General features: G+C 38.3%; 1 protein-coding gene across 1 annotated transcript in view; it reads right to left on the minus strand.

The window, feature by feature from the left end:
- Positions 1-23,485, minus strand: part of COL4A1 (collagen type IV alpha 1 chain) — a 149,655-nt gene that overhangs the window by 10,225 nt on the left and 115,945 nt on the right. The window contains exons 29-45 of the mRNA XM_018557001.1: positions 23,046-23,143; positions 21,602-21,752; positions 18,060-18,173; positions 17,252-17,419; positions 14,505-14,594; positions 13,164-13,310; positions 12,863-12,961; positions 12,631-12,720; positions 12,437-12,576; positions 8,892-9,018; positions 8,720-8,800; positions 7,279-7,377; positions 5,184-5,234; positions 2,945-3,130; positions 2,291-2,424; positions 2,135-2,207; positions 1,975-2,046 (exon numbers count right to left, since the gene is read on the minus strand). Of these exons, the coding sequence (XP_018412503.1) occupies positions 1,975-2,046; positions 2,135-2,207; positions 2,291-2,424; positions 2,945-3,130; positions 5,184-5,234; positions 7,279-7,377; positions 8,720-8,800; positions 8,892-9,018; positions 12,437-12,576; positions 12,631-12,720; positions 12,863-12,961; positions 13,164-13,310; positions 14,505-14,594; positions 17,252-17,419; positions 18,060-18,173; positions 21,602-21,752; positions 23,046-23,143 (1,920 nt within the window). The remainder of the gene's footprint in view (positions 1-1,974; positions 2,047-2,134; positions 2,208-2,290; positions 2,425-2,944; positions 3,131-5,183; positions 5,235-7,278; positions 7,378-8,719; positions 8,801-8,891; positions 9,019-12,436; positions 12,577-12,630; positions 12,721-12,862; positions 12,962-13,163; positions 13,311-14,504; positions 14,595-17,251; positions 17,420-18,059; positions 18,174-21,601; positions 21,753-23,045; positions 23,144-23,485) is intronic.

A 23,485-nucleotide genomic window follows, 5' to 3' on the forward strand; every position in this document is an offset into this window, starting at 1 on the left:
TAATGTGGCAGATGAGGTTTAATGTCGATAAATGCAAAGTAATGCACTTTGGAATTAAAAATAAACAAATGGGTTATACAATTATGGGGGTGCCGCTAGGGAAGTCAGAAATGGTAGAAGGATTTGGGGGTCATTGTAGACCACAAACTGAAAGGTAGCTTGCAGTGCCAGGCTGCTGTAAACAAAGCTAGCAGGGTCTTGGCCTGTATTAAGAAGGGGATGTATTGCAGGGACAAGTCTATAATTTTGCCACTTTATAGATCATTGGTTCGACCGCATCTGGAGTACGCAGTCCAGTTCTGGTCACCAGTACTAAGAAAAGATGGCCTTGAGCTGGAAAAAGTCCAGCGGAGGGCAACCAAACTAATTAGGGGTATGGAGGACCAGAGCTCCGTGACAAGGCTAGTAAACTTAAACATGTTCACATTGGAGGTGAGGAGATTAAGGGGGCATATGATCTCCATGTACAAAATGTTCAATGGTGACAGCAACATTGGCGATAAACTATTTAAAATTAACTCCGTTACAAAAACTAGAGGCCATAACCTAAAATTGGTGGGAAAAAAATTCCAGCACAAGGGGCGAAAGGGGTTCTTCACAGTTAGAACGGTTAAGGTCTGGAACTCACTGCCACAGGCAGTGATTTCAGCAAAAAACGTGGAATTGTTCAAGAAACTTTTGGACGATTTTTTAAGGGACAGTAATATACAGGGGTACAAGTACTCCTAAAAAAGTGATCCTATAGGTTGGACTTGATGGACTAATGTCTTTATTCAACCTCAAATACTATGTAACTATGTAACTAAATCTACTATATAATCACCTTTCTCCCTTCCTAGAGGCCCCTTGGCAATATTTTTATAATTTTTATACTTACCTTTTTCAGATGTCTTCATGTTTTAGTGTCAAGTGATCTTCTGGGTCTTTTTCCTTTTTGCTTCTCCTTTGGGCTAGATTGTCCTTAATGATGCAGACTGCGGAGCTGACGTGGTAATGTCAGTACTGCTTTCTGCTTCATTAACAAGGAGATGGGTTCATGACACCCTGCACTCACAGTATGTCCTCAATCTTTCAGGACTGACATCTTGAGGCAAAATGGAATTACTGCAGGAGGACAGCTCTGGATTGAAGTATTGCAGCCTACGCTGTTTTTCCAACACCTGGAGGACATTCCCTTACTCATAAACTAATATACAAAAAAACAATACCTCACTGGAAATTTAAAAGCGACACCTCAACTTTTTTATATGCATTGTGCAACATTTTAGAAACATAGCCCCACTTTTTTCAGCATGCGAGCTGTTAACCTCTTTCATGGATTTTGTGAAACCTGGCAAACTCATGTATAGATGTGGCAAACGGTGAGGAAAATCTTTCAATGGACACACTTGTTATGGTGACAACTGCTTAAGATTAAATTTGCCCTCATTTTGGGGGAAGGGGGGGGGATTATTCACACTTCCTGTTGGGTCTCCAAGACAACCTTATAGGATTTATAACTCTTTCCTACTCTATAAAAAAACAAAAAAAACAAACGTTTTGCCTATACATACACTTTAAGCCATTTTCTCTGCTGATGCCTAACCTTGTCTCTTGACAGTTATCTATCAAATGACAGAATACTTAATAGGCAGTAAAAGCTCTGGCATTTGACAGCTGATGCAAATGACTTATTAAATAGTGGCATGTAAATATAATATACTTTAGCTGTAAGTTTATGTGATTTGGATAATGTTGATGCATCATTTCAGATATTTTTTTATTACTACAGATTTGACTGCTTACTGCAAAACATATTTTGTGCTCTCTGTAAAACAAATGGTATACAGATGCCAGCACTGGATGCCTCATTAGTTTTTGCCACAATGAAAAGGAGAAATTCATCTACATTAAAACATACATATGACTGCTAATGTCAGGAAACAAGTACAGTTGCACATTAACCTCAAGCAGAAGTAAATATAGTTAAAATACCTTTAGGCCCAGGTACCCCAGGATGTCCTAAATCTCCTTTCTCTCCAGTGGGTCCATATGAACCTTTCAAACCTTAGAAAATGGCAATGTGAGAACTGTTATATTATACTATTATAATACAGGGTTTATAATTTTTAGGTGGATTAGATAGATAGATTACCTGGAACCCCTTGAAATCCTGGGGAACCAACATCACCTTTTTGGCCTTCTCTTCCTGCAGTACCAGCATCTCCCTAAAGTAATCAACAGAAAGTCATGAGGTCTCTCCTTAGTGCCACTGAAAAGGAATGAAATATGAAAAGTGTTTATCACTTACAGGTAGACCTTGTATTCCAGATTCACCTTTCACTCCCGGGAAACCAGGAGCTCCAGGCCAACCCTGCTCTCCTTTGTCTCCTTTCAATCCATCATGTCCTGAAGGGCCAGGAACGCCCACAGCACCCGGAGCACCTTAGTCAATTATATATTATGTTACTTGCAAAAACGATGACATTTTATTCAGACTGAAAGCAAATAAGACACAAACATCATAGAATAGGTTAAACAGTCCCTCCCTAGTTGACTAATCTGTTCTGGCTAGAATACCATTGTCTAGGACCAAGGTCAAAAGATTTCTGGCAAGGCTAAAAATAAAACCAATACACAAGTGCACAGGGCAGAAAATGCTGTATAATCTGCTCTCTACTGGATTCTCTTTAACATATATGGAAAGCACAACTGTGCTGGGTTAGGGTAAAAAATGCAGTAAAAACACATGCTAGGGAAGCATATATGACCCAATATAGGGAAAGCATCATGGCCACAGCACTAAGACATGTTGCGCATCAGAAACATTGGCAAAATAAGCATTTAATAGTAAGTAGAAGCCGCCAACAGTACAGAAACACTTTCAAGAGCTGAGCAAGAGTGGGGACTGACAACTCAGACTCCATATATACTGTATTTTTAAAACATTTTCAGTATTTCTTACCACGGAATCCAGGTGGTCCCTGAAGTCCTTTGTCACCTTTTGGACCTTCCATTGCCACCCCGGGAGGTCCAGGAAAACCTGGTTGCCCTTGAAGTCCTTCACTGCCAGGAAACCCTTGATCACCTTTAAGGCCAGGAAAGCCAGGGAGGCCAGGTGCACCAGGTAAACCAGCTTCACCTTTGAAACCTGTTATAACAATTATCTTAGTTTCTTTAAAACTATCCCATTGTCAAAAGTGTTGGCATACATTTTTACAGAAAAAGGGTTGCCTAATAAAGCAAGGTAGAGCTACTCCTGGATAATATTTCTTATAAGATAGCAAAACTTTCACAACAAGCTCATTCATTTCTAGCATATGGATAAGGTTTGGGTTCGCCCCTACCAAGGGTGAACACTGTGGGATTGAAAATATATGTGCAGATTTACCAGGAGGATGTTTGAAAACTTTACCTGACTTCATGACCTTTGAACTATGGTCAGCAGGCATAGAAGGGCCAATAAGGGAATTTTTTGTTAAGCCAGCTCTTTCACTATAAAGGGGGACACAGAGCACTCATGGCTGACAAACTGCATAGGTAGGGAGGACAGTTAGGAAACTGTAGTTTTGTTTATTATTATTATTTCCAGCTCCTTGGGCAATCAGCCCCTTTTCTGTCTTTTTTGTTCTTATTGGGAGTTTTATTTGTGGTTGATTTGAGGTCAGAGGTCACTTTTAGCCTCTGTCCCTTCCACGGCAAACTTTTTTTGTTGCTGCATGGCTTCTTTTTCTTTCTTTCTTTCTTTCTTTCTTTCTTTCTTTCTTTCTTTCTTTCTTTCTTTCTTTCTTTCTTTCTTTCTTTCTTTCTCCTGCCTGTACTCCTTTTCTGTAGTACAATTCAGTCAATTCTCTCTCATTAAAATTGTCCTTCTGCTGAGCAATTTTACATTGCTGAATCATCTGCAGTACCTTAATTCTGAATGAGAGTTTGATAGCAATAGGCCAGTAGCGCGACAAATTTGCATCGGCAAGAACAGGGACAGCCCCAGTAAACTACTGGACAATTTCTGTCTGCTGATCAAAGCAAGTTTTTTTATAATTTGATGATACAACATATGTCACTGCTAAAGGTATCTGAAAAAAAAACGTTTTTCAAACTGAAAAGAATGGGGTGCTGTATGTTAGCCAGGCTAATTGAAAAAAATCAGCCAGACACGTACTACCAGTGTACATTGTTGATGACACTATCCATAAACACGGTACTGTTCTATAACACTAAGTATGGCTTCAAAGCATCCCCAATCATGTTTTTTAATGTATGTATGTATTTTCAATATTGCCCTCAAAGTTGCATGAAAAGACCCTCTTTTCACTGTAGTTTGCCTACTAGCATTAAAGATAGCTAAAATTTAACAGCAAGAGGCACCCCTTATAGACTTCAAAAGGACTCCCCTTTAAGTTCACGTTCCCTGAATTCGAACTAGATTTTCACGAAGCCTTGTCAAATAAAACCCAGGCAGATTTGCCCGTCACTTTTCAAGCAATAAAATGTTAATATTTTTAACACATGTGTGATCATTAGTCACAAACTGCCAAAACTGATGTAAATTATTTATTAATTTGACTAATGGAGAGACTAATAGAAATAGGAAGATGGAGTCAACTTCTCCCTCCAAGGAAAAATGTAATCCTTAAGATAAAAAATAAAGAACAGATTTTTAGCCCAGAAAATCAAGTCCTTGAAAGATTTGTGAGTAGAATAGCTACTATTTGACTAATGGGGTGAAGGTATTTTATTTTCATTTATGGTGAGAGAAAGATGAGGAAAAACCCTGGGATATACAGGCCTGCAATTATCTGTGGATACAATCTGAAAACACTAGCGTTACTCATTCAGAACAAGACAACAGTTATCATACAAGTTCAAAACGCAACAGCAACATCTTTCTAGATGCCAGGCTAGGTTGAGAATTTACATAATATATACAGAATATGTGTTTTCAAAGTTTAGTAAAGAATCACAAACATGATTACAAAGTTTTTGTAATGATATGAAAAAGAGAGTAGAACAAATGTACTTTCATTTTGTGTTAGTGTTGAGGTTTTTTAATAACTGGCCTTGCTGCATTCAAAGGGCAGCATGATGCTTAAATGGTTTGTATTTTCTGTTACCAATAGATTGTTTAGGTGGTACCTAAACTGACAAAACATGACAGTGTTAAGAAAGATACTTGGAGTATTATCCCTTGATTATTATCATACCCTTTTCACCATGTTCCCCAGGGAATCCAGGCAGGCCTCTTCCTGGTAAACCTAAAGATAGTGTACAATATTATGTAAGTTTAAAGAAAAAAGTCAACACTCCCACCAGGTAAATAAAAGTAAAAAATACATGCAAAACAAACACAGTAAAATAGAGCTGGCCAGTCCAAGAATATTTATTGACATAGGCTGATTCAGTCCAGACAGTCCATACAGAATATATAAATATGTATACATCAATCTGTTGCAAAATTTTCTAGGGCTGTAATTAATAAAACATGCACAAAAGTACTTTTTTTTTACCCAGTCACTAAAATGGATATCATAACAGCCAAGTGACTGAATAGTGTTATGGTTTTTACTTAATAACATAGCATATAGAGCAATGATGCACAGTTACCTCTAGCATGGCTGGGCACCTACAGGTACAGATGGGTGACATCTGCTTCTTTTGATGGTTATTGAAAATTCTCAAAATAGTTAGATTCCAATTGTTATGTTTTACAGTTTTCTGGAAGTACCTACTACTGTAAGATCAGAAACTGAGCTGTAGATTGTACAGACTAGGCATGCATGTTTATGATCTGCAGGTAACCTCAGTGCCATTTTTATAAGGGTTGAACAACAGGAATCATAAAGGAAAACCCATGCATGCATCTTCCTCTGCATTTGGTAAGTTCAGGTACCTGCAAAGGTCAGCCTAATACTAGGGATAAGGTTCGTGTTCACTGCTACCATGGACTGGAGCCAAATCCTGCAGGTTCAATATTCACTGTCCCAGTGAATTTAGGTGCAGATTCTCCCAGGAGAATGTTTTAAAGCCACAATGCACTATATGGTCTTTAAATTATTACCAGCAGGATTAGAAGGGCCAATAAGGGGGTTTTAACCAAAAAAAATCTATTCCATAGCCAAATAAGTGCTGCCAGTGTACTCTATTGCTGAGACTGTCCACAAAGGATTCTTGTATTTCTGAAGGTACCCTTGATGTCACATGAAAAAACCCTCACCCCCTTGTATGATATTTTTTGCATTAGTACTTATCAAATATGGCAGTACCTTGCTTCCCTTTGTTTTACAGTAGTTTGCCTATTAGCCTGATACATGCCCAGAGAAATGGGACTCTCTTCCTTCCACTACCCCTACTTCCCCATAGACTTCAATGGGATCTGATACTAAGGGGTCTATTCACAAAGCTGCCGAGGGCAGCCGAGTGAATGACCGATCAGAAGTGAAGTGAGCCGAACACCGTTCGGCTATTCACTTCAGGCTGGTACGGCTGATTTCAGCCGTATATCGGCTGAAATCAGCCGTACATCGGCTTGCTTCGTGTGGCTTCGGATCAGCCGAACATGCTCAGCATGTTCGGCTGACCCGAAGTGCAGAAGGAGTTCGACTCAGCCGATCCAACATCTGGATCGGCTGAGCCGAACCTCCGGCAGGCTTCACACTGCTGTTCGGGCTATTACTTCCCAGGATTAACCAGTTCCTACCTATAACATATGCCTGTTTCCAATCCGAGGGTTTTGTTTAACATTGATCATGTTATATCTATGGGTACCTTTGGGTTTGTTTGAATTAAGTTACTTGTCAATCACTTTGGACACAACTAGCTTTGCTTCACTTGTTGTCATGATTACTGCAAGTGTTATCTAACTCTATCACATTTTTAATACAGGTCCACCAGAGATAATTTAATTATTTTATACAATTTATAAAGCTAAATGAAATGAAATACCCAGCACTTCCAGGTATGTGGAATATGTGAGTGACTTACCCTTTCTCATGAGACAGCACTGGTGCTTCATGAGTGGCCCAGTGCTGAAACATGGGACCAGAGAAAGAGTCCATAGCCCTGTGTAAGTTCTGAGAAGTTTGTTTAGAGCTCACCTAGGGCTTTCTTACCCCACTTGACAAACAGAGCAGCACAGGTCAAAGGAAAGTCACTTTAAACCTAAGATATTCTTACAACATTGTTTACTGGAAACTAGTGAATTGGGCCATGAAAGTGGATCAGTGACTGCCATTTTTCATTACTTGCTCTTTTGCAGTTGACAGATATTTTATATATGGATGATAACAAATCTTAACTTACCATGATCACCCTTTTCACCAGGTGTTCCTGGAATTCCATCAAGGCCTGGTTCACCCTTTTCTCCAAATGAACCAGGAGGTCCCTGAATTCCAGGTTCACCTATAAGAATATAAAATAATTTTTATCATATTCATATTGCTTTCAATTTACTAAATAAGTACTGGAACTCAGCAAAGAAAATTACAGGCATTTATGATTTTGAAAAAAATGTGCTTCAAAGAAAGTAAGAAGGAAAGATACGCATTGTCCTAACATGTTTATTAGATAGGTTTTTGTGGTTTTCAAATTTAAATTGCATGTCAAGGCAAAATAAACAAAAAGAAATCATCAAATCTCTGCCAAACATGCACATTACCCCATGTTTTCTCCCTTTAACGACTCTACAAGTAAAGAAAAATACCTATTGATTTACCAGAAATGTATTTAGTTCTTAACGTCTTATTGTAGGCTGACAGCACACAGCATTTTGTGGACCAAATAGTATAAGCCCTGTACAGTAGACATGTGCGATTCGTTTCGTTCCGAATCGAAATTCATGTCTGCTGCAAAACTACTAAATCCCTCCCACTGTCCTAATTTAAAAAAACACAGGATCCAGTTGGCTTTTTTTCTTTTATATTAACTTATTGAACTTATTGAACAGATGCTTTCAATGGTTTATTTAATAGACCTGAAGGGTGCAAATAGAAGAAATTCATAGTTACAGTTCACATACACTTTAAAGCACACTGCACCTACACTGTCACAAAACACGATAGCAAGACACCTACGTGACTTGGCTGAAATGGAAGCAGCTATTTCCTAGCTCATGTGCAATATACTAGCCCTGGGACACTCAGACTAAACCTATTCACTGATTAATTGCACTGGAACTAGTATGCAGCACATGAATCAGGAAGCAGGTGCTTCCAGGGTCATAAGGTGAAAGCTGTTTGCGTACTATATGTTATTACACTAAGTACACTATAGGTTACAGCACTATGTACTCTGTTACTCTGTTATTGAATAGACTCAATGATGTTTCCTTTGCAAAACCTGCTCCTTTTAAATGAATGTTATCATGGGGGCAACTACACAGTAAGACCTAAGTGAATTATAGCTTCGGTTTTTATGTCTTGAAGCAGGTTTTGGCACGCTAACATTGATCTAAATATGGTGCTGTTCTGTAACAGTATATGGTACATAGGATACAAACCATCATACTGTCAAACCAGTCAATGTATATGTTCTAATGCTTATCATAATAAAGCATGGTTAAAAAGTTTTATAAAACAAGATTTTGAGTAATCCCACTTTCCACATTCAGCTATGGAGCCCCATGATTCATCGTTATGCCCCTGCTTATACCAATGTTAATAAGTGCTAGGATGGGAATTAAAAGTGCCATCCATCCAATGATCACAATAATACTGATCTAAATTGTTGAAAGGATTTCCTTTACCTGGTTGTCCTTTTGATCCGGAAACACCACCCAGTCCAGGGAATCCTTTAGCTCCCTTCTCTCCAGGAATTCCTGGGCTACCTGTAAGATACAAAGTAGTCCGATAAAGTTAAATTCCCACCACATGAATAACTTTGCCTAAATATTTTCATAGTAAGAAAATATGACTTACCTGGAAGTCCTGAATGACCTGATGATCCCTTTACACCTGGTAACCCAGGCATCCCAGGGATACCACCGTCACCTTTTTCACCCCTTTCACCTGGATAACCTTGTTGGCCATGGGCTCCAGGATCACCCTGTAGTAAAATGTATTCATAAAAACACTTTTCTCAGTATTTTTTTTTTTTAAAGTAAGTAAATCACATGGAATGAAGTCATTAATACGGTATTATGGCCATTGAATTTAAAACACTTACACACAACATGTGGTTTTGTAGCAGATTTGTGTTGTCCACAAAACCCCAACTACAAAAACAAGCTAGTAGACACAATTTTGCAATTAGAAAGTTCAGTCCTGCAAACAAACTTTTTTTTTCCATCTAGAAAACACTATTTATCCTAGCATGTTCCTAAATTAAGATAAAAAATAGGAAAACAATAACCTACCACAACTCAGCATCACACATTATCTGAAATTGTCATACATTGCATTGATGCACATTTGAAGAAACCCATGTCAGCTATGGAGTCAAGCAAGTTTGTCAAATACTGAAACACACAGAAAGTAGATCTGCCTCAGCAGGAAATGAGTTAGAGGGGATTGACACAGAACCACAACCCACCACTACAGTAACTACCTTTGAACAAGAGTAGGTCATAGAGGGGGTGTTTTTTTATATCTGTTTGATAAGTGCAAAAAAACCTGTTGTATTGTGTCAGAAATTAAGAGATATCCTATGTCCTGTACTGTACACAATTCCTGTGTTATCCCAAGGAGTCTGATTAGCCCTCCTAGTTCATATCTTGGACTACAGAATAATTAGTGTCTATGTTGCAGAGATTAGGGGAGAGGTAGAGTTTGAGTAGTTTAGCAAAAAGACACACAACAGAGCCTTTTTGCTGAGTGTATTTCTGGCACATCAACAGATATGTTCCTTTACTTGCAGGTTTTTTAAAGGGTCAAGCATGGGGAAATGGGCATATACTGCATAAATGAATGATTAAAAAAATGATTCATAAAAGAACAAATTTGCATTTATTATTTTTTTGCTTTGGAGCCAGTAAAGCATTGCAACCGCATTCAGTGAATCATGGGTGCAATGCTCTGGCAACTGCAGATTCTTCATCCCTTCGCTGTCTGTACTGGGGTATGGACATTCAGTAACAGGGATGGGAGGAAGTCACCACACTTGTATTCAATTGAGGACTACGGTGACAAATGTGCTGCTAATTATGAGGGCCTGTTCACATGAGATCAGGTCCTGATCAGGTCCTGATCAGCAGACGTGGAGCTGCTGATGCAGTGCGTTTTTGACATGTTTTTAATGCGTTTTTGGTCCGGATGCTGACAGCTCATTTTGTTTTTTGTTTTTTTAGCCGTGGGGCTGTCAGTATGCAGATTCAGCCTCTCAGGTCACTTCCGCCCTCTCGGAACATCTACTTCCCTTTGTGTATGTAAAGCTGGTCATCAGACATGTATCACATGTCTGCAGGCATGTTGATGGTGCTGGCTACAGCAATCTGCAGAGAACGAGCCCGCAGGAGACGTCGTTATTGGGTACACCCAATCTTGAGGCTCCGGGACTCCAAGGGTCAGTTCTGGAGTTTATATGAGGATTTGCGAGGTCACCCGGATACATTTTTTTCCTTTACTCGTATGTCCATGGCAAGGTAATGGGCATGTTCCAAATGTTTGCAGTTCATGTCGTTACCTCTACCCCAACCTGTCTGTCTATCGTTGATAACATCATAATAAGTGGAGCAAGAATACAATTTTTTTTTTCCTTAGTTGCATTGCGTTTTCGTTCCATTTTCGTTGCGTTTCGTGCACGTTCTTGCGTTTCCGGACTGTTTCCGGACCGGACAAAATGTGACATGCAGTATTTTTTCTGTCGTAAGCTGAACAGACTGCGCACGTGAGAACTGTAGCCCATAAACACATAGGGATACATTGGGATGCATTTTAAATGCAGCAGCGTACGGATCCGGTCAGCACACAAAACGGACGTCGTGTGAACAGGCCCTGAGGCAGTATCTTAGCATTCTGCAACAGGATGTGCTTTGGCAGGATTTTTAGGTAAGAAACTTTGCGACAGATTCTCAAAAAACTATTTTCGTATGAAAACTATACAATAAGACATGATGCCAAACATGCTAAAAATAGATTTTGGGTTTGCATACACCTAAAGCAGCTAAACTAGGATTTCATACATCCAGTAATGCTCAAAGCTTGTCAACCCATAATCCACTAGCAGTTATCTGTCATTAACCTGACTCTGATAAACTGAAATCGTTTTTTATGGGTAACTGGACTTTGAACAGCGTTACTGTTATGTGCACTGACCTAATAAATAAACCCAACAACAATGAACTTGTATATTTTCTCCTTCCAGTTTTTGTTATTTTTGTATTCTATACATAAAGTTAACAGAATAAAGATGTTTTGCCAAGATATTTAATGTGTGGTTGTTTGAGTTAGTGTATATTGGAAAATCCTTCCAGCAAAACCAATAATCATAAGCGCCTGGCAGTGTTTGCGTTACAGCTAAACTCCGGGAATAAGCAAAGCTCTTCCTCTTCTTTTGCAGTAATCTGCTGTGAAACTTTGCCTTTGAGCAGGAACTACCTGTAAAGGTGCCCATACACTGTACAATTATGGTACGAGAATCGCGAGAAATCCTGCGATCGTACGAGAATCGCAAAGTGTATGGAAGGCGTGCGACCGTTTCTACTGTACAAGCAGGCTGGAAAACCCGCCGGGAATCATACGATTCTGGGTGAGTTAGTGGCCTGCTTGTTCAACAACTGCTGAACGGGCCGGTGTGCGCACACACACACTGCCCATTTGCAGTCATCGGAAGCCCGCCCCTCATTGCAGTCATCGGAAGCCCGCCACTCAGATTTGTAGATTCAGCACAGCTGGAGAGCCAAGATTTGTAGATTCAGCACAGCTGGCGAGCCAAGGTTGCCTACCCCTGGTCTAGCAGATCACCTTAAGGACCATTTTGCACCAAAATAAAGAAGAAATTACAAGTCAATGTAGGATCTGTTGACTTCAGTTTCAACCACTGTTGACTTCCATTATGTTCTGTTTTTTTTTAAATTATTATTATAATTTATTTCTCTTTTTTTTGCCAATCTTTATTTTAATTAACATGTCCTGACTGGACCAACATCTATGTATTATTTTTTACTTCCATTCCATTGCAATTACATCTGCTTTTGTTCCGTTACTTTGCGCTGAAAAAAAGTAGAGCGTGCGCTCTCTTTTTTGCATCACACTGCATCAGACTGGAAGGGATCGCAGCATTGTGAACTGGTCCCATTCACACCCATAAATCATCACATTCTATACACACTGGGGAACATTCCAAAGCTGCAGCCTAGGAGGAGAGACGCTTCAGTGACCAGAAAAACATGGAGCCGGCTCGGGTGAATATAACTTTTTTTTTAGCACCTAGACAAAAACGAGCAGTTAGCTCTTGCAGTAGTGGTAGCTTTTACCTGGAGTTGTTCTTTAAGTTTGTATCAATATATGTATCTCATGGTATTTACCTTAGTCCCTGGAGGTCCAGGAATGCCAACGCCTGGAGAACCCTCTTCACCTTTAAGCCCTCTTTCACCTTTTATTCCAGTTACACCTGGTAGACCTGGAGTGCCTTGTATACCATGTTCGCCTTTTGGTCCACTAGGCCCTACGTATATAAATTGTGTTTTAATAATAAAACAAAGCATAATATTATCTCTACCTGGTAGGCCCATTTCTCCCATTGATCCTTTATGACCTGAAAGGCCTGGACTTCCTGGAACACCTTGACTACCCTTGTCTCCTTTTATTCCTGTAATTGGATTACATTAATTGGATTAATTAAAAAACAAGTAATTTGGCATTTGGAAAAGCAGCTTTGTATAAATTAGTCTAACAGATATAATAATACTTTAAAAGATCACAATTATATCATATACAGAAAATATATTTACCTTGTTTCCCTGGCATTCCTTGATCTCCATCTTTTCCAGGCATTCCAGTGTCTCCTGTTTCACCCTGTGTCCCTTGTTTTCCTTCATGCCCTGTGCCACCTAGAAACAAATCAATAGAGCAACATTTACACTTAAACTTTTTTTATTCTTCTACACCTATTAGAGATATGGAGGCCACATGAAGTATACAACTTGAAAACATAGATGTCATTTTTTTTAGTGCCTGGTTAGAAGCAAATAGTGCTTTGGCAAGCTCTTTATTGTGTACAGCACCACATTAGTGGCCAAATATAGACATTACCTCTGTCACCCTGATCTCCTTTTTCGCCCTTCATGTGTCCCATGTCTGAAATAGATCCTGGTGGTCCTTGCAGTCCACCTTCACCCTTTTCACCTTTAAAACCAGAAATTCCAGGCTCTCCACGGAAACCAGGGGGACCAGATTCACCTGAATACCATAGAGACAAACATTTCAATTTTCAAGAGCTTACATCTGTTTACATGCAACAATATTCATAATAAGGATAAAACTGAAAACGTTGCATCTGGGTTTCTTCTCAGGACATTTAAATACTATTAAAATCACTTAAAATAATAATGTCAACTTATTGAAGTAAATTTTTCCTTCATTCTAATGGCTTACCCTGCTTAGCCAGTATATAATTTCTCTTTGCCGACTGTGATAAAGGTTGTGTTAAAAAACCTAAATACAGCAACATATCTTGAAACCAGTGAGTTCTGTTTGTGTTATTTGTATGATATTCATGCCAAAAGTAATCTCCCAATCTGCAATTTGAAATGTGAAAAGTAAATCTCGGTAGTGGGGTCCACTAGAGTGATCTATACCTTGGGCCCACTGATGCCTTGAAACGGCCTGCGATAGGGACTGTATAAAACAAAATGATTTCTAATAATAGTACAGTGTCTCTTGAAGATGCCAATTATCCTTGTTGTACTAGAATATGCAGGCGCACACAACGTATTACATTCTGGCATGGTTTTTTTAACAGCCATAGAGCCTGTGTGGTTAAAAGCAAAAGTATACTTAATTTTTTTAGAGTGCATATTTTAAGTTATTTTTGACCTTAACATAATTTTTTACATAACATGTTTTATTACACGCTTGAACTACTATATTTAAGTTATTGTATTAAATATAAAGATATGTTGATAAGCCACTAAAGGGGGCTCTCACTGGCTAAGTACAATTATTCTGTCCCAGTCTTAACTTTTAGATATCAGCAACATGGGAATGCATTGTTTCCATGATTCAGATGTCTCATGCACTTGCATTTTCAAAACGAGCAGAAAATCTGTGCATGTAAGGTGCAAATGTGACTATTCCCATGTATTTATATATATCATTGCAAATAAACATAGAAACAAGGTCTTTAAGGATAATACATATTAATATTAATAGTTACACCAATCTGAACTCTTAACATGTTTATATATAAAAAGATACTTAGATTATTTTATCAAATATAAATTAAAAACAAAAATGCACCTTCTAGACTAGTCAGACTTTTCCCTAGGAGAATGTCGACCAAGGGGGTGAAAACTCTGCTTTATGGAGTTGTCAAATCTTTGTTCAATGCATTGTTGAACAAAACATCATCCAGTAAGTATGAAGATTTTTTACCTTTTTCTCCAGGTAATCCCGGATTTCCTGGGGAACCTGGCTGACCAGAGATTCCTGGAACTCCCATAAAACCCATTTCTCCTTTTTGGCCTAAAATGAAAGACAAAAAAAAAACATATTCTTTATTTCACATCCATATAATGGACACTGATTATAAAAATATTAATTTCCGCTGTGAACACAGGTGTAAGTTTCATGTGGTACATTGGCTGAGTAGTGGCACAAAAAAAGATTATAAAATAGTTGAAATAACGCTTGACAAGAGATAATAAAGCAGAGCAGTCTAATATACTTTCACAAAACAGTGCAGTGCAAAGGGCTGTAAGAGAAATTTGAAAGCCACGTCTGGAAAAACAAACATGCTGGAAAACAGTTGTACCTTTTTTTTATATATCTAGTGGCTAACCAGCACTGTAGATGTCATGTAGATGGATGTAGCAGACACTTGCTCTCAGGTATACTTTCAGTCCTGATTTTCCATCCCCAGTTGAAATTGACTTCTTGATTTCAACAACATAGCATATTATTTCCCAACTTTTACTAATTGTCCACTAAAAATATCTGAATTATGGGATTGTGTTTGATGTATTTAAAAAGTGTATTCCAAGGCATTTTTTTTTTGTTTGACTAGGGAAGAATTAGACCCCCCTGTCAGGTTTTTATAGCCGTTTATCCTCGCTGGGATGTCTTTGTGATCATTGTCAATGAAACATAAAGTGACAGGAGATGCAAAAATGTTAGAGCTGTCGCCAGAGCAAGAAATTAGGGAAAATCCTCCAGTATGGACACTTGTTCCTACTGGAGTTTCCCTTTGAGAGGTTTCCTCTTATTTTTTGGTATGTCTCCAGTACAGGAAGTACAAGGAAATCTCCCCAGCAGGACAGGGCAGCAAAAAATAACCTGATAGGGGTTTTAACCCTACCCTACTGTATTTAATACTAAAAAAAATGTTTTGCTTTACAAATACTATTGACACCTCTATCAAAATAGCACTTTGTAATGCCTCAGGCTCAAGGGACCGATGGTAGGATTATAGGTTACTGAGCCAGTGGATGGAACTCTTGTTGGGAGAGTGTAACATTACTCAAGACAATTATTTTGTCCCCTTTAATGATCTCCTTGGTAACAGAAGAGAATAAAAGACTGGAGAGGATTATTGTGATAAAGCGAGAAGTAACTGTCTAAACTATGCAGGTTCTGCCAATTAAGATTCTGCTCAAAAGCAAACACTACCATGCAGGGCTGCTGATACGGGGTACAGGTAACTCTCCCATACCTGGCCCAGGCCCTATTGAATCAGCAAGGGGGCCCAGGCACAGGATGAGAAGCATATGTGCCAGCAGTACAAAGAGGTCATGGAGTAATTTCTTCCTTAGCAGGTTTAGTAGGTGGGAAGAGTAGCAACAGCATGTAGAGACACCCTGTGTAGCCTACAGCCAACCCTCTTCCAGCTCCCCTTAGCCCTGTAGTGCTAGTATCAAGAGGTTATATGCGGTTATGGACAGATGAGTAGATCTGGATGCAAACTGTCTGCGTCCTGGACCACTCATCTGTCCCTAACTGGATGTAACCACTCAATTACATGCAAACAGCCACAGACATTTGCCATGAATGTCAGCCTGTCATGGCTGATTGCAAACACCTATGTTACTCTTCACAAAAATACACAGATTTTGGGTGGGGTATGGCCCTTATTTGCCCTCTGAATAGCTTCTTGCACTCTGGGACTTTGAAGACTGAGATGGCAAGAGGAATTGTTACAATGAAACCCAGAAGCTTGCAGTTACAGTATGCAAGCAACAGAAAGCATTCAAAATACTGAATGCCTTTTGTTGCACATATGAATGAAAGCAGCACCTTATACACCCAAATTTCCTGAAGAGTCCCAGTAAGCGGTACTGCACATGTCTACAATTGACTTCACACTCCAAGGGGGCCCTGTCAGGTAGACTGTACAGGGCCCTATGATGTACCAGTTAGCAAGGATAAAAATGGCCTACCACATGTACTAGTTAATTGGTAGGATATGCAGCTGTGAGGATATGATGTCCACTGCAGTGAAATATTTATTGAGTTACTAGGTAAACATGCTCTGCAGCAAAACTTCAAAATAAATAGAGTGGCGTCACTTGGATGAACTGGCCAATAAGTAGCATTAAATATAGGAAGACTTTATTTTCGCCCCTCTTTTATTAGTGGATAGTAGTGGATCAAATAAGCAGGCTTTTGTTATTTAAGATAAGGAACAGGCACTATGGGCTTCAGAATCGTAATGGAACCCCTTTTTCCATTTCAAAATGAGTTCTTCACATAAGAGAACATAGGACTGTACTGGTCCCAAACCAGCTGTACATATGTTCTTATTTATTGCACGTGTGTAAAGCATAGGAATGGTTTCTAAATGCAGACTCATGTTAACAACAATACATTAATTTGCCATTGGATGTGAGCTGTCCTTTAAGAAAGGGAAATAAGAATATCTGCTCCTCTTTAAAAATAAAGATATTTTATAGGAATAGCTGCTCCTCATATTAAAGATAAAGATATTTACGATTTTTCCAATTGTCCAAATATTAGGCTTGCTAGCTGTACTGAGAAAATAAACTTGCTTAACACTGGCAGTAACGCGGAGATGTGCTTTGAAAATTGTACATTAGCATATACACAATATACAGCATTTATCAAGAGTGTTATTAGCTAAATGGCTCTATGTTCCAGCTGATGATCAGTATGGAACATCAGATTACCTTGGAAACCTGGAGACCCGTCTTTTCCTGCTGGACCTGGCTGCCCAGGCAATCCTGGCATTCCCATAGATCCTGGCATGCCAGCTTTCCCCTTATCTCCCTTTGGACCTGGCATATCTGCTCCAGGGAAACCAGGATATCCTCTTTCTCCCTTCTGTCCAGTAGGGCCTGTAAGCAATAATGCATGCAGATATTACATGCTAAATAACTGATTTTCTAGTATGAGACAAATTGAAGGAAAGAAACCATAAATGTATCACAAACTCAATTATTAAAGGCCAATAAACCTAAAAGAAAAAGTCATTATTTTAGAAAGAGCAATAGAATGGTAGAAATTGAAATTTAAATATCACTTTTTCTTGGGCCATTTTTTTTTAGACATATTGCTCTATTCATTAAATAATTCAAGTTTAATGCGAACCAAAACTATACCATTGTTTAATTGTAATATGCATACAATTTATATTTTTGGTTTACATGAACACAAAAATGTCAATATGCTAAAGTTTTTATTGTATGCTGCATTTTCCTGCCATACCCAGGATGAATCCTGGAGGATTCACAGGACAGCAAAGTAGAAGGACAGCAATACACCGTACACAACTAGTAGTAGATTGGAGCCACAGAGATCTGAAGGCTTGATGGTACTATAGCAGGAACCTATGAAGAAGAAGTGTTCAGTGACAATATGATGTGGTATTAAATGGTGTTTGCTGTATAAGAAGGATACATTCTATATTCTTTAGCCATTGAAGAATTTTCATTAAGACAGGTTCTATTTACTAGCTGCTACAAATATTTCAGTTACCTGAGACTCCAAGAGATCCCGGTACTCCTTGAGGCCCTTGTTCTCCAGGAGGACCAAAACCAGGTACACCAGGATTACCTCTCATGCCTGGTGCCCCAGCAGGGCCAGTATCACCTTTTAGTAAAAAACATGGATTTTAATTACTTTGTATTAAAACAGAAATATAAAGATTTAAAATAATTAAACCATATTTCACCACTGTAAAGACTGTGAGGGGAATTTATGAAAACTGGAGCAGAGAATCTGGAGCAGTTGCCCATGGCAACCAATCAGCATCTCTCTTCAGTTTGCTCAGGTAATATTAGAAAATGAGACAAAGAAGCTGATTGGTTGCAGTGCAAATCTGCTCCAGATTTTGTCTCCTCCAGTTTTGATAAATCCCCCCCTACGTGTTTCAGTTCAAAGTGAGGTCATACTAATCTTTTATTTAAATGCCTTTCCATCTAAAATCTATGTCTCTTTTAATGAAAGAAAAAAAAAACTTTCTTATTATTAATTAAACCGAGTGCATTACTTTACATTTGTCCAAATAGAACCTCACTCACCATGTTGTTGACCAATCAACCAGTGTGTTTAGCTCAGCTAATAGACTGTAGAAACTCTACAAAGATTTTACATAGCTATATAGCTTTGTGTTTTTTGGAAACACAGAAACGGTCATTTATAATCAAATGAAAGAGTGATGATTCCAACCTTGGGGTATAAAAATGACTGCCCGGGATCTATTCACAGTATAAGACATTGACCACAACTCTCTGAATGAGGTCTCTAAGCCAGTTTTCTATTCAGTTACAAAATTGTTTTAAAATGTTTTAAGCCAATATACCTTAAATTACACACATGCTGTGTAAAAGGCATTATTAAAGTCTGTATATACTATACATGGCAAAGTTTTCGTTTACTTACACAAGGAAAACATTTTTGTTTGACAAAATATGTCTTATAAATATACTCTGGTTATTGTTATTTTCTGTCAAATGTGCTCTTCCACATACTCATACAACTCATATAGTTTTCCTGCAATAAAAGTTAAACTTGCATGCCTATAATTACTGGGCAAAGAAAGTGATCTTTTTTTTAATATATGTGGCACATTTGCTTAATACAAACCAATTGGTATCAAGTCAGACATTAATGATTATTCTGAAACAGTTGCTTAGAAACTTCTCTAACCCAGTTTTTTTAGGATGCCTGGGTGGCAATTTAAATGTTAAGCAACTGGGATGCAAATTGTGATAATACCACACTTATACTCATATCATGCATCAGCACCACCATGTTCCAATTGTGCACATTAAGCCAAAGAAGCCATTTAATACATTTGCTTTTTCTTCGTCCAGCCCCAATAACCATCTTATGTTTTCATTTTTTATGTGGCCTCCAGGGTCAATTCTTGTCATTATGCTATTTAATATTCTGAAAACATTCTGTGGGGTTTTTTCTTACTTTCTCTACCAACCTGCCTTTTATTTTTAATTTGATTTCCTTTCCTCAGTTTTTGTTCAATTTGTTGTAACTAAGGTGAAAAAAGCATTATGCTACTTTTTTGCGTTCTGGTAATTCATGCTTTTTAACACTTGAAGTGACACTTTTTACTGTTTTTAGTGTTTTACTTTTACTCTTTCATACTTATTGCACAAATGCATAAATTATATTGTGTTTGCATGTATTTGAACACACCCATTTAATTGTTATTTATATGTTATTATTTATAATATGTGAACTTCTGTGCTCAATCCAGGAAGATAAGTATCTAATTCTAAAGCTGCCAACATTAAATATAATATATTATTATAAGCAATAAATCATAAAAAAATGTGTGGTGCTTTTTATTTTATCAACTATTCACACATTATATATAGAAAGTGTCCAGTGTAATAAATATAAAGTGCATACCATCAAACAAAAACTAAAAATATTCCAACCTTTCGCACTCTTGCTTTCATCTTATAATGTGTCATATGCCATCATTATAAAGTACATCACATCTTTTCTCAACCCATAATTCATTAGAAAAATGCAATATGTGCAAACACTGTCCTAATTTGTATTTCATGTGAATTGGATTTTTGATTATATCACACAATATAAGAAAGTAGAAGGGATCATAAAATGATATATCATAATAAAAATCCAGAAGGTCAGGAATTCTGAGGGGTTGTAAAGAGTAAACTGCACTGGAGAGGAAACAATATCAGGAGAGATCTCGCTAAAAAAGAATCGAGATATATAAAGCAAAAACCTTGCTCCCCGAAGGGTTAAATGTTGACTTTGACCTGAATTGCTTTATGACTGATTATTGAAAGGATAAACATACTTGTATGTTTAACTATCTCATAATAATACAGCCCCAAATCCAGAAATGTTGGGACGCTGTGTAATATCTACATAAAAACAGCATGCAATGATTTGCAAATCTCATAAACCCATATTTTATTTAAAATAGAACACATATCAAATGTTTAAACTGAGAAGATGTACAATTTTAAGAAAAAAAAAGGTAATTTTAAAATTGTTGGGGACAACACGTCTCCAAATAGTTGGGACAGGACCATGTTTACAACGATGCACCCTCACCCCTTCTTTAACAACACTCTGTAAACTTCTGGGAACTGAGGAGACCAGTTGCTGGAGTTTTGGGATAGGAATGTTGCCCCATTCTTGCCTGATATAGGATTCTAACTGCTTAACAGTCCTGGGTCTTCTCTGTCATGTTTTTCGGTTCAAGATGCACCAAATATTTTCAATTGGTGAAAGGTCTGGACTGCAAGGAGACCAATTAAGCACCGTGACTATGAAGCTATGCTGTTGTCATAGACGCAGTATGTGGTTTAACATTTTCCTGCTGAAATATGCAAGGCCTTCTATTAAAAAGACGTTGTCTGGATGGGAGCATATGCTGCTCTAAAACCTGGAAATATCTTTCAGCATTGATGGTGCCTTTCCAGATGTGTACAGAAGGCAGTGGGTGTGTGCAATAGCCACCCTACTATTGCAATTTGAAATAACCAATAGCAGGCTGGCTATTGAACCTACCCACTGCCTGCTGTCAATCAGCAGAGGAAGGACCTAAAGGAAAAAGTTCTCAGTCAGGTCCTCCTCTGATTGACAACAGGTAGTGGGCGGGTACAGTAGCCAGTCTGCTATTGGCTATTTCAAATTGCAATAGCCAATAGCAGACTGGATATCACACACCCAATGCTTCCGAGCCTCTACGACCACCATTATCGATTATTATCGATTTTAACGATTAGTTGTTTTTTTTTTACATTCCATACCTACTATTTCACCCCATACGTTTAGAGATGCAGGCTTTTAAACTGAGCGCTGATAACAAGGCAGAAGGTCCCTCTCCTCTTTAGTCTGGAGGATGCGGAGCCCATGGTTGCCAAAAAGAATGTAAAATTTGAATTCATCTGACCACAGATTCAGACAAGTTGCTACTGGTTGCCAAACATTTTGCTCCATGCAGTTCACTAAAGGAAACCATTTTTACTGTATATATCAACAATTATTTTGTATTTTAAGGTTTATTTTGTTACCTTTAGCTCCTGAATAACCGGGAACTCCTGGGAGACCCTGTTCACCAGGGATACCGGCTGATCCTGTACTTCCTTTCACTCCAGTAGGGCCAGTGGGACCTGGTGGTCCAGACAATCCTTTAGGACCTGGAAGACCCAGCCCAGGCTCACCCTAAATATGCAATAACAATGTGATAACAATTTACTGTATAATGTGAAAAACAGGCTGAATATTACATTTCTGAAATACCCACTTACTATGTGTGAGATAAGGGTTACACGACAAAGATATTTACATTTTTCAAGCAGTACAAATTCTATGCCTTACATTTACTTGAAACCATCTGCGCTGTGTATATTTAGACATTTTAAATAATGTGTGCATTTGTAAGTGTATAAGATTTTAAAAAGATAATGCCTTCAGCCATATGCTCTACATTTTTGTATTTTTGCATATGCAAAATTTCTCATTGTAGAGCAATTAGGAAGGGGGGGGGGGGCATTGGGTTATGTGTGGTGGTGAAAGATATGTGTTCAATCCAGCCATAAACAGGATCTGTCATTATACAGTTGCACGGATTACCTCTTGCCATGGTCTGCTCTCAGAATTGTTGCCAGAGCTGCTAACAGGTAAGTACTGTATTTAGCTATATTTCTGCTATAACTACCATTAAGCTCTTAAAGTAGTTTCAGATCAAGTATTATGTACAGAGGCCTGTGTTTCTTCTATTTTATGCTATGCTGTATTACTTCCAAATTGCAATTTCAGTGTAGAACTAGCATATAAAAGGAAGTATCACTCATAGTTAGGTACCCTGACCTATTTCAAATAAGTCAGGGTACCCGTCTATGAGTGATACTTCCTCAGCTTCAGATAACAAGGGGTGTAGTGTCCACGCTCTTGTGCTGGTACAAATAAAGTGAAATCTACCGCATTAGGGCATTGTAGTCTGATAAGGGAAAGAGTGGGTGCTTTCACTGGCCACCTTTCTTCTTCATGTTTTTTCAACTGGCTAAAGAGCCAGGTGTTGGAATAAAGGAGGAGCTCTTAATGTGTTATGTGAGTAAGAAAGCCTGCAAAGAAAAATTCCCATACAAAAACTGAATGGCTGAATGAGACCGCATACATTTGGAACTGTTTACCAGACATGTAAAATTTCTATTATGTATTTAAATTGCAATTATGGTCAAAATGGCATATGTATATGATACATATGTGATCAGCATTAACAAAGCGGTTTTTATTTAGGTAAAGACTCGTCTAACATTTTCAGAGGACTTTCTCTTTGTGTTCATGTCGTAAAAGTGTGTTCAAAAGTTGTGTTTGGCCTATTATGCTAAATGCATTGCATCTTCCCCATGTTATTTGATACTAATCTCCTATATTGCATAGACCCAGAGAGTTGATCCTATGCACACAATAAAGCTGTCCACTAAGTTCATATAGGAGGTATTTGTTACTTACTTTCTCTCCAGGTCGACCTTGATTTCCAGGTAAACCATCATGACCTGGTTGACCAGGTACCCCATCTAATCCCTGTGGGCCATCTATTCCAGGGTAACCTAAGTGAATATGATGCAAAAATTGAGAAGCTTCAAGCAGAATTCTTACAATGACATATAACTGTGACTGTACCATAAAAGGTTGTAACAGAGTGTACCAGAAACAATCGCTTACTAAGTTTTAAACTAAAGTGATATTCAGAGATGTACTGTATACGTTGTCATTATACTGTAAAAAACACAAAAATGCCATCTTTGTTATATTGAAAGTGATGCATGTTTGTACATGGGCATTTCTAGACCCAGTTACTGGGGCATGTTCTAGAATTCTCCTGCTTGGTGCCAGCCAGCTTGCAGACACTGCTGGACTGAGTGATCTCATTTTTAGCTTCATAGCCAGTG

This window comes from Nanorana parkeri, unplaced genomic scaffold (genome assembly GCF_000935625.1).
Source record: "Nanorana parkeri isolate BGI_ZX_2015 unplaced genomic scaffold, ASM93562v1 scaffold262, whole genome shotgun sequence".
In the NCBI taxonomy this organism is placed as follows: domain Eukaryota; kingdom Metazoa; phylum Chordata; class Amphibia; order Anura; family Dicroglossidae; genus Nanorana; species Nanorana parkeri.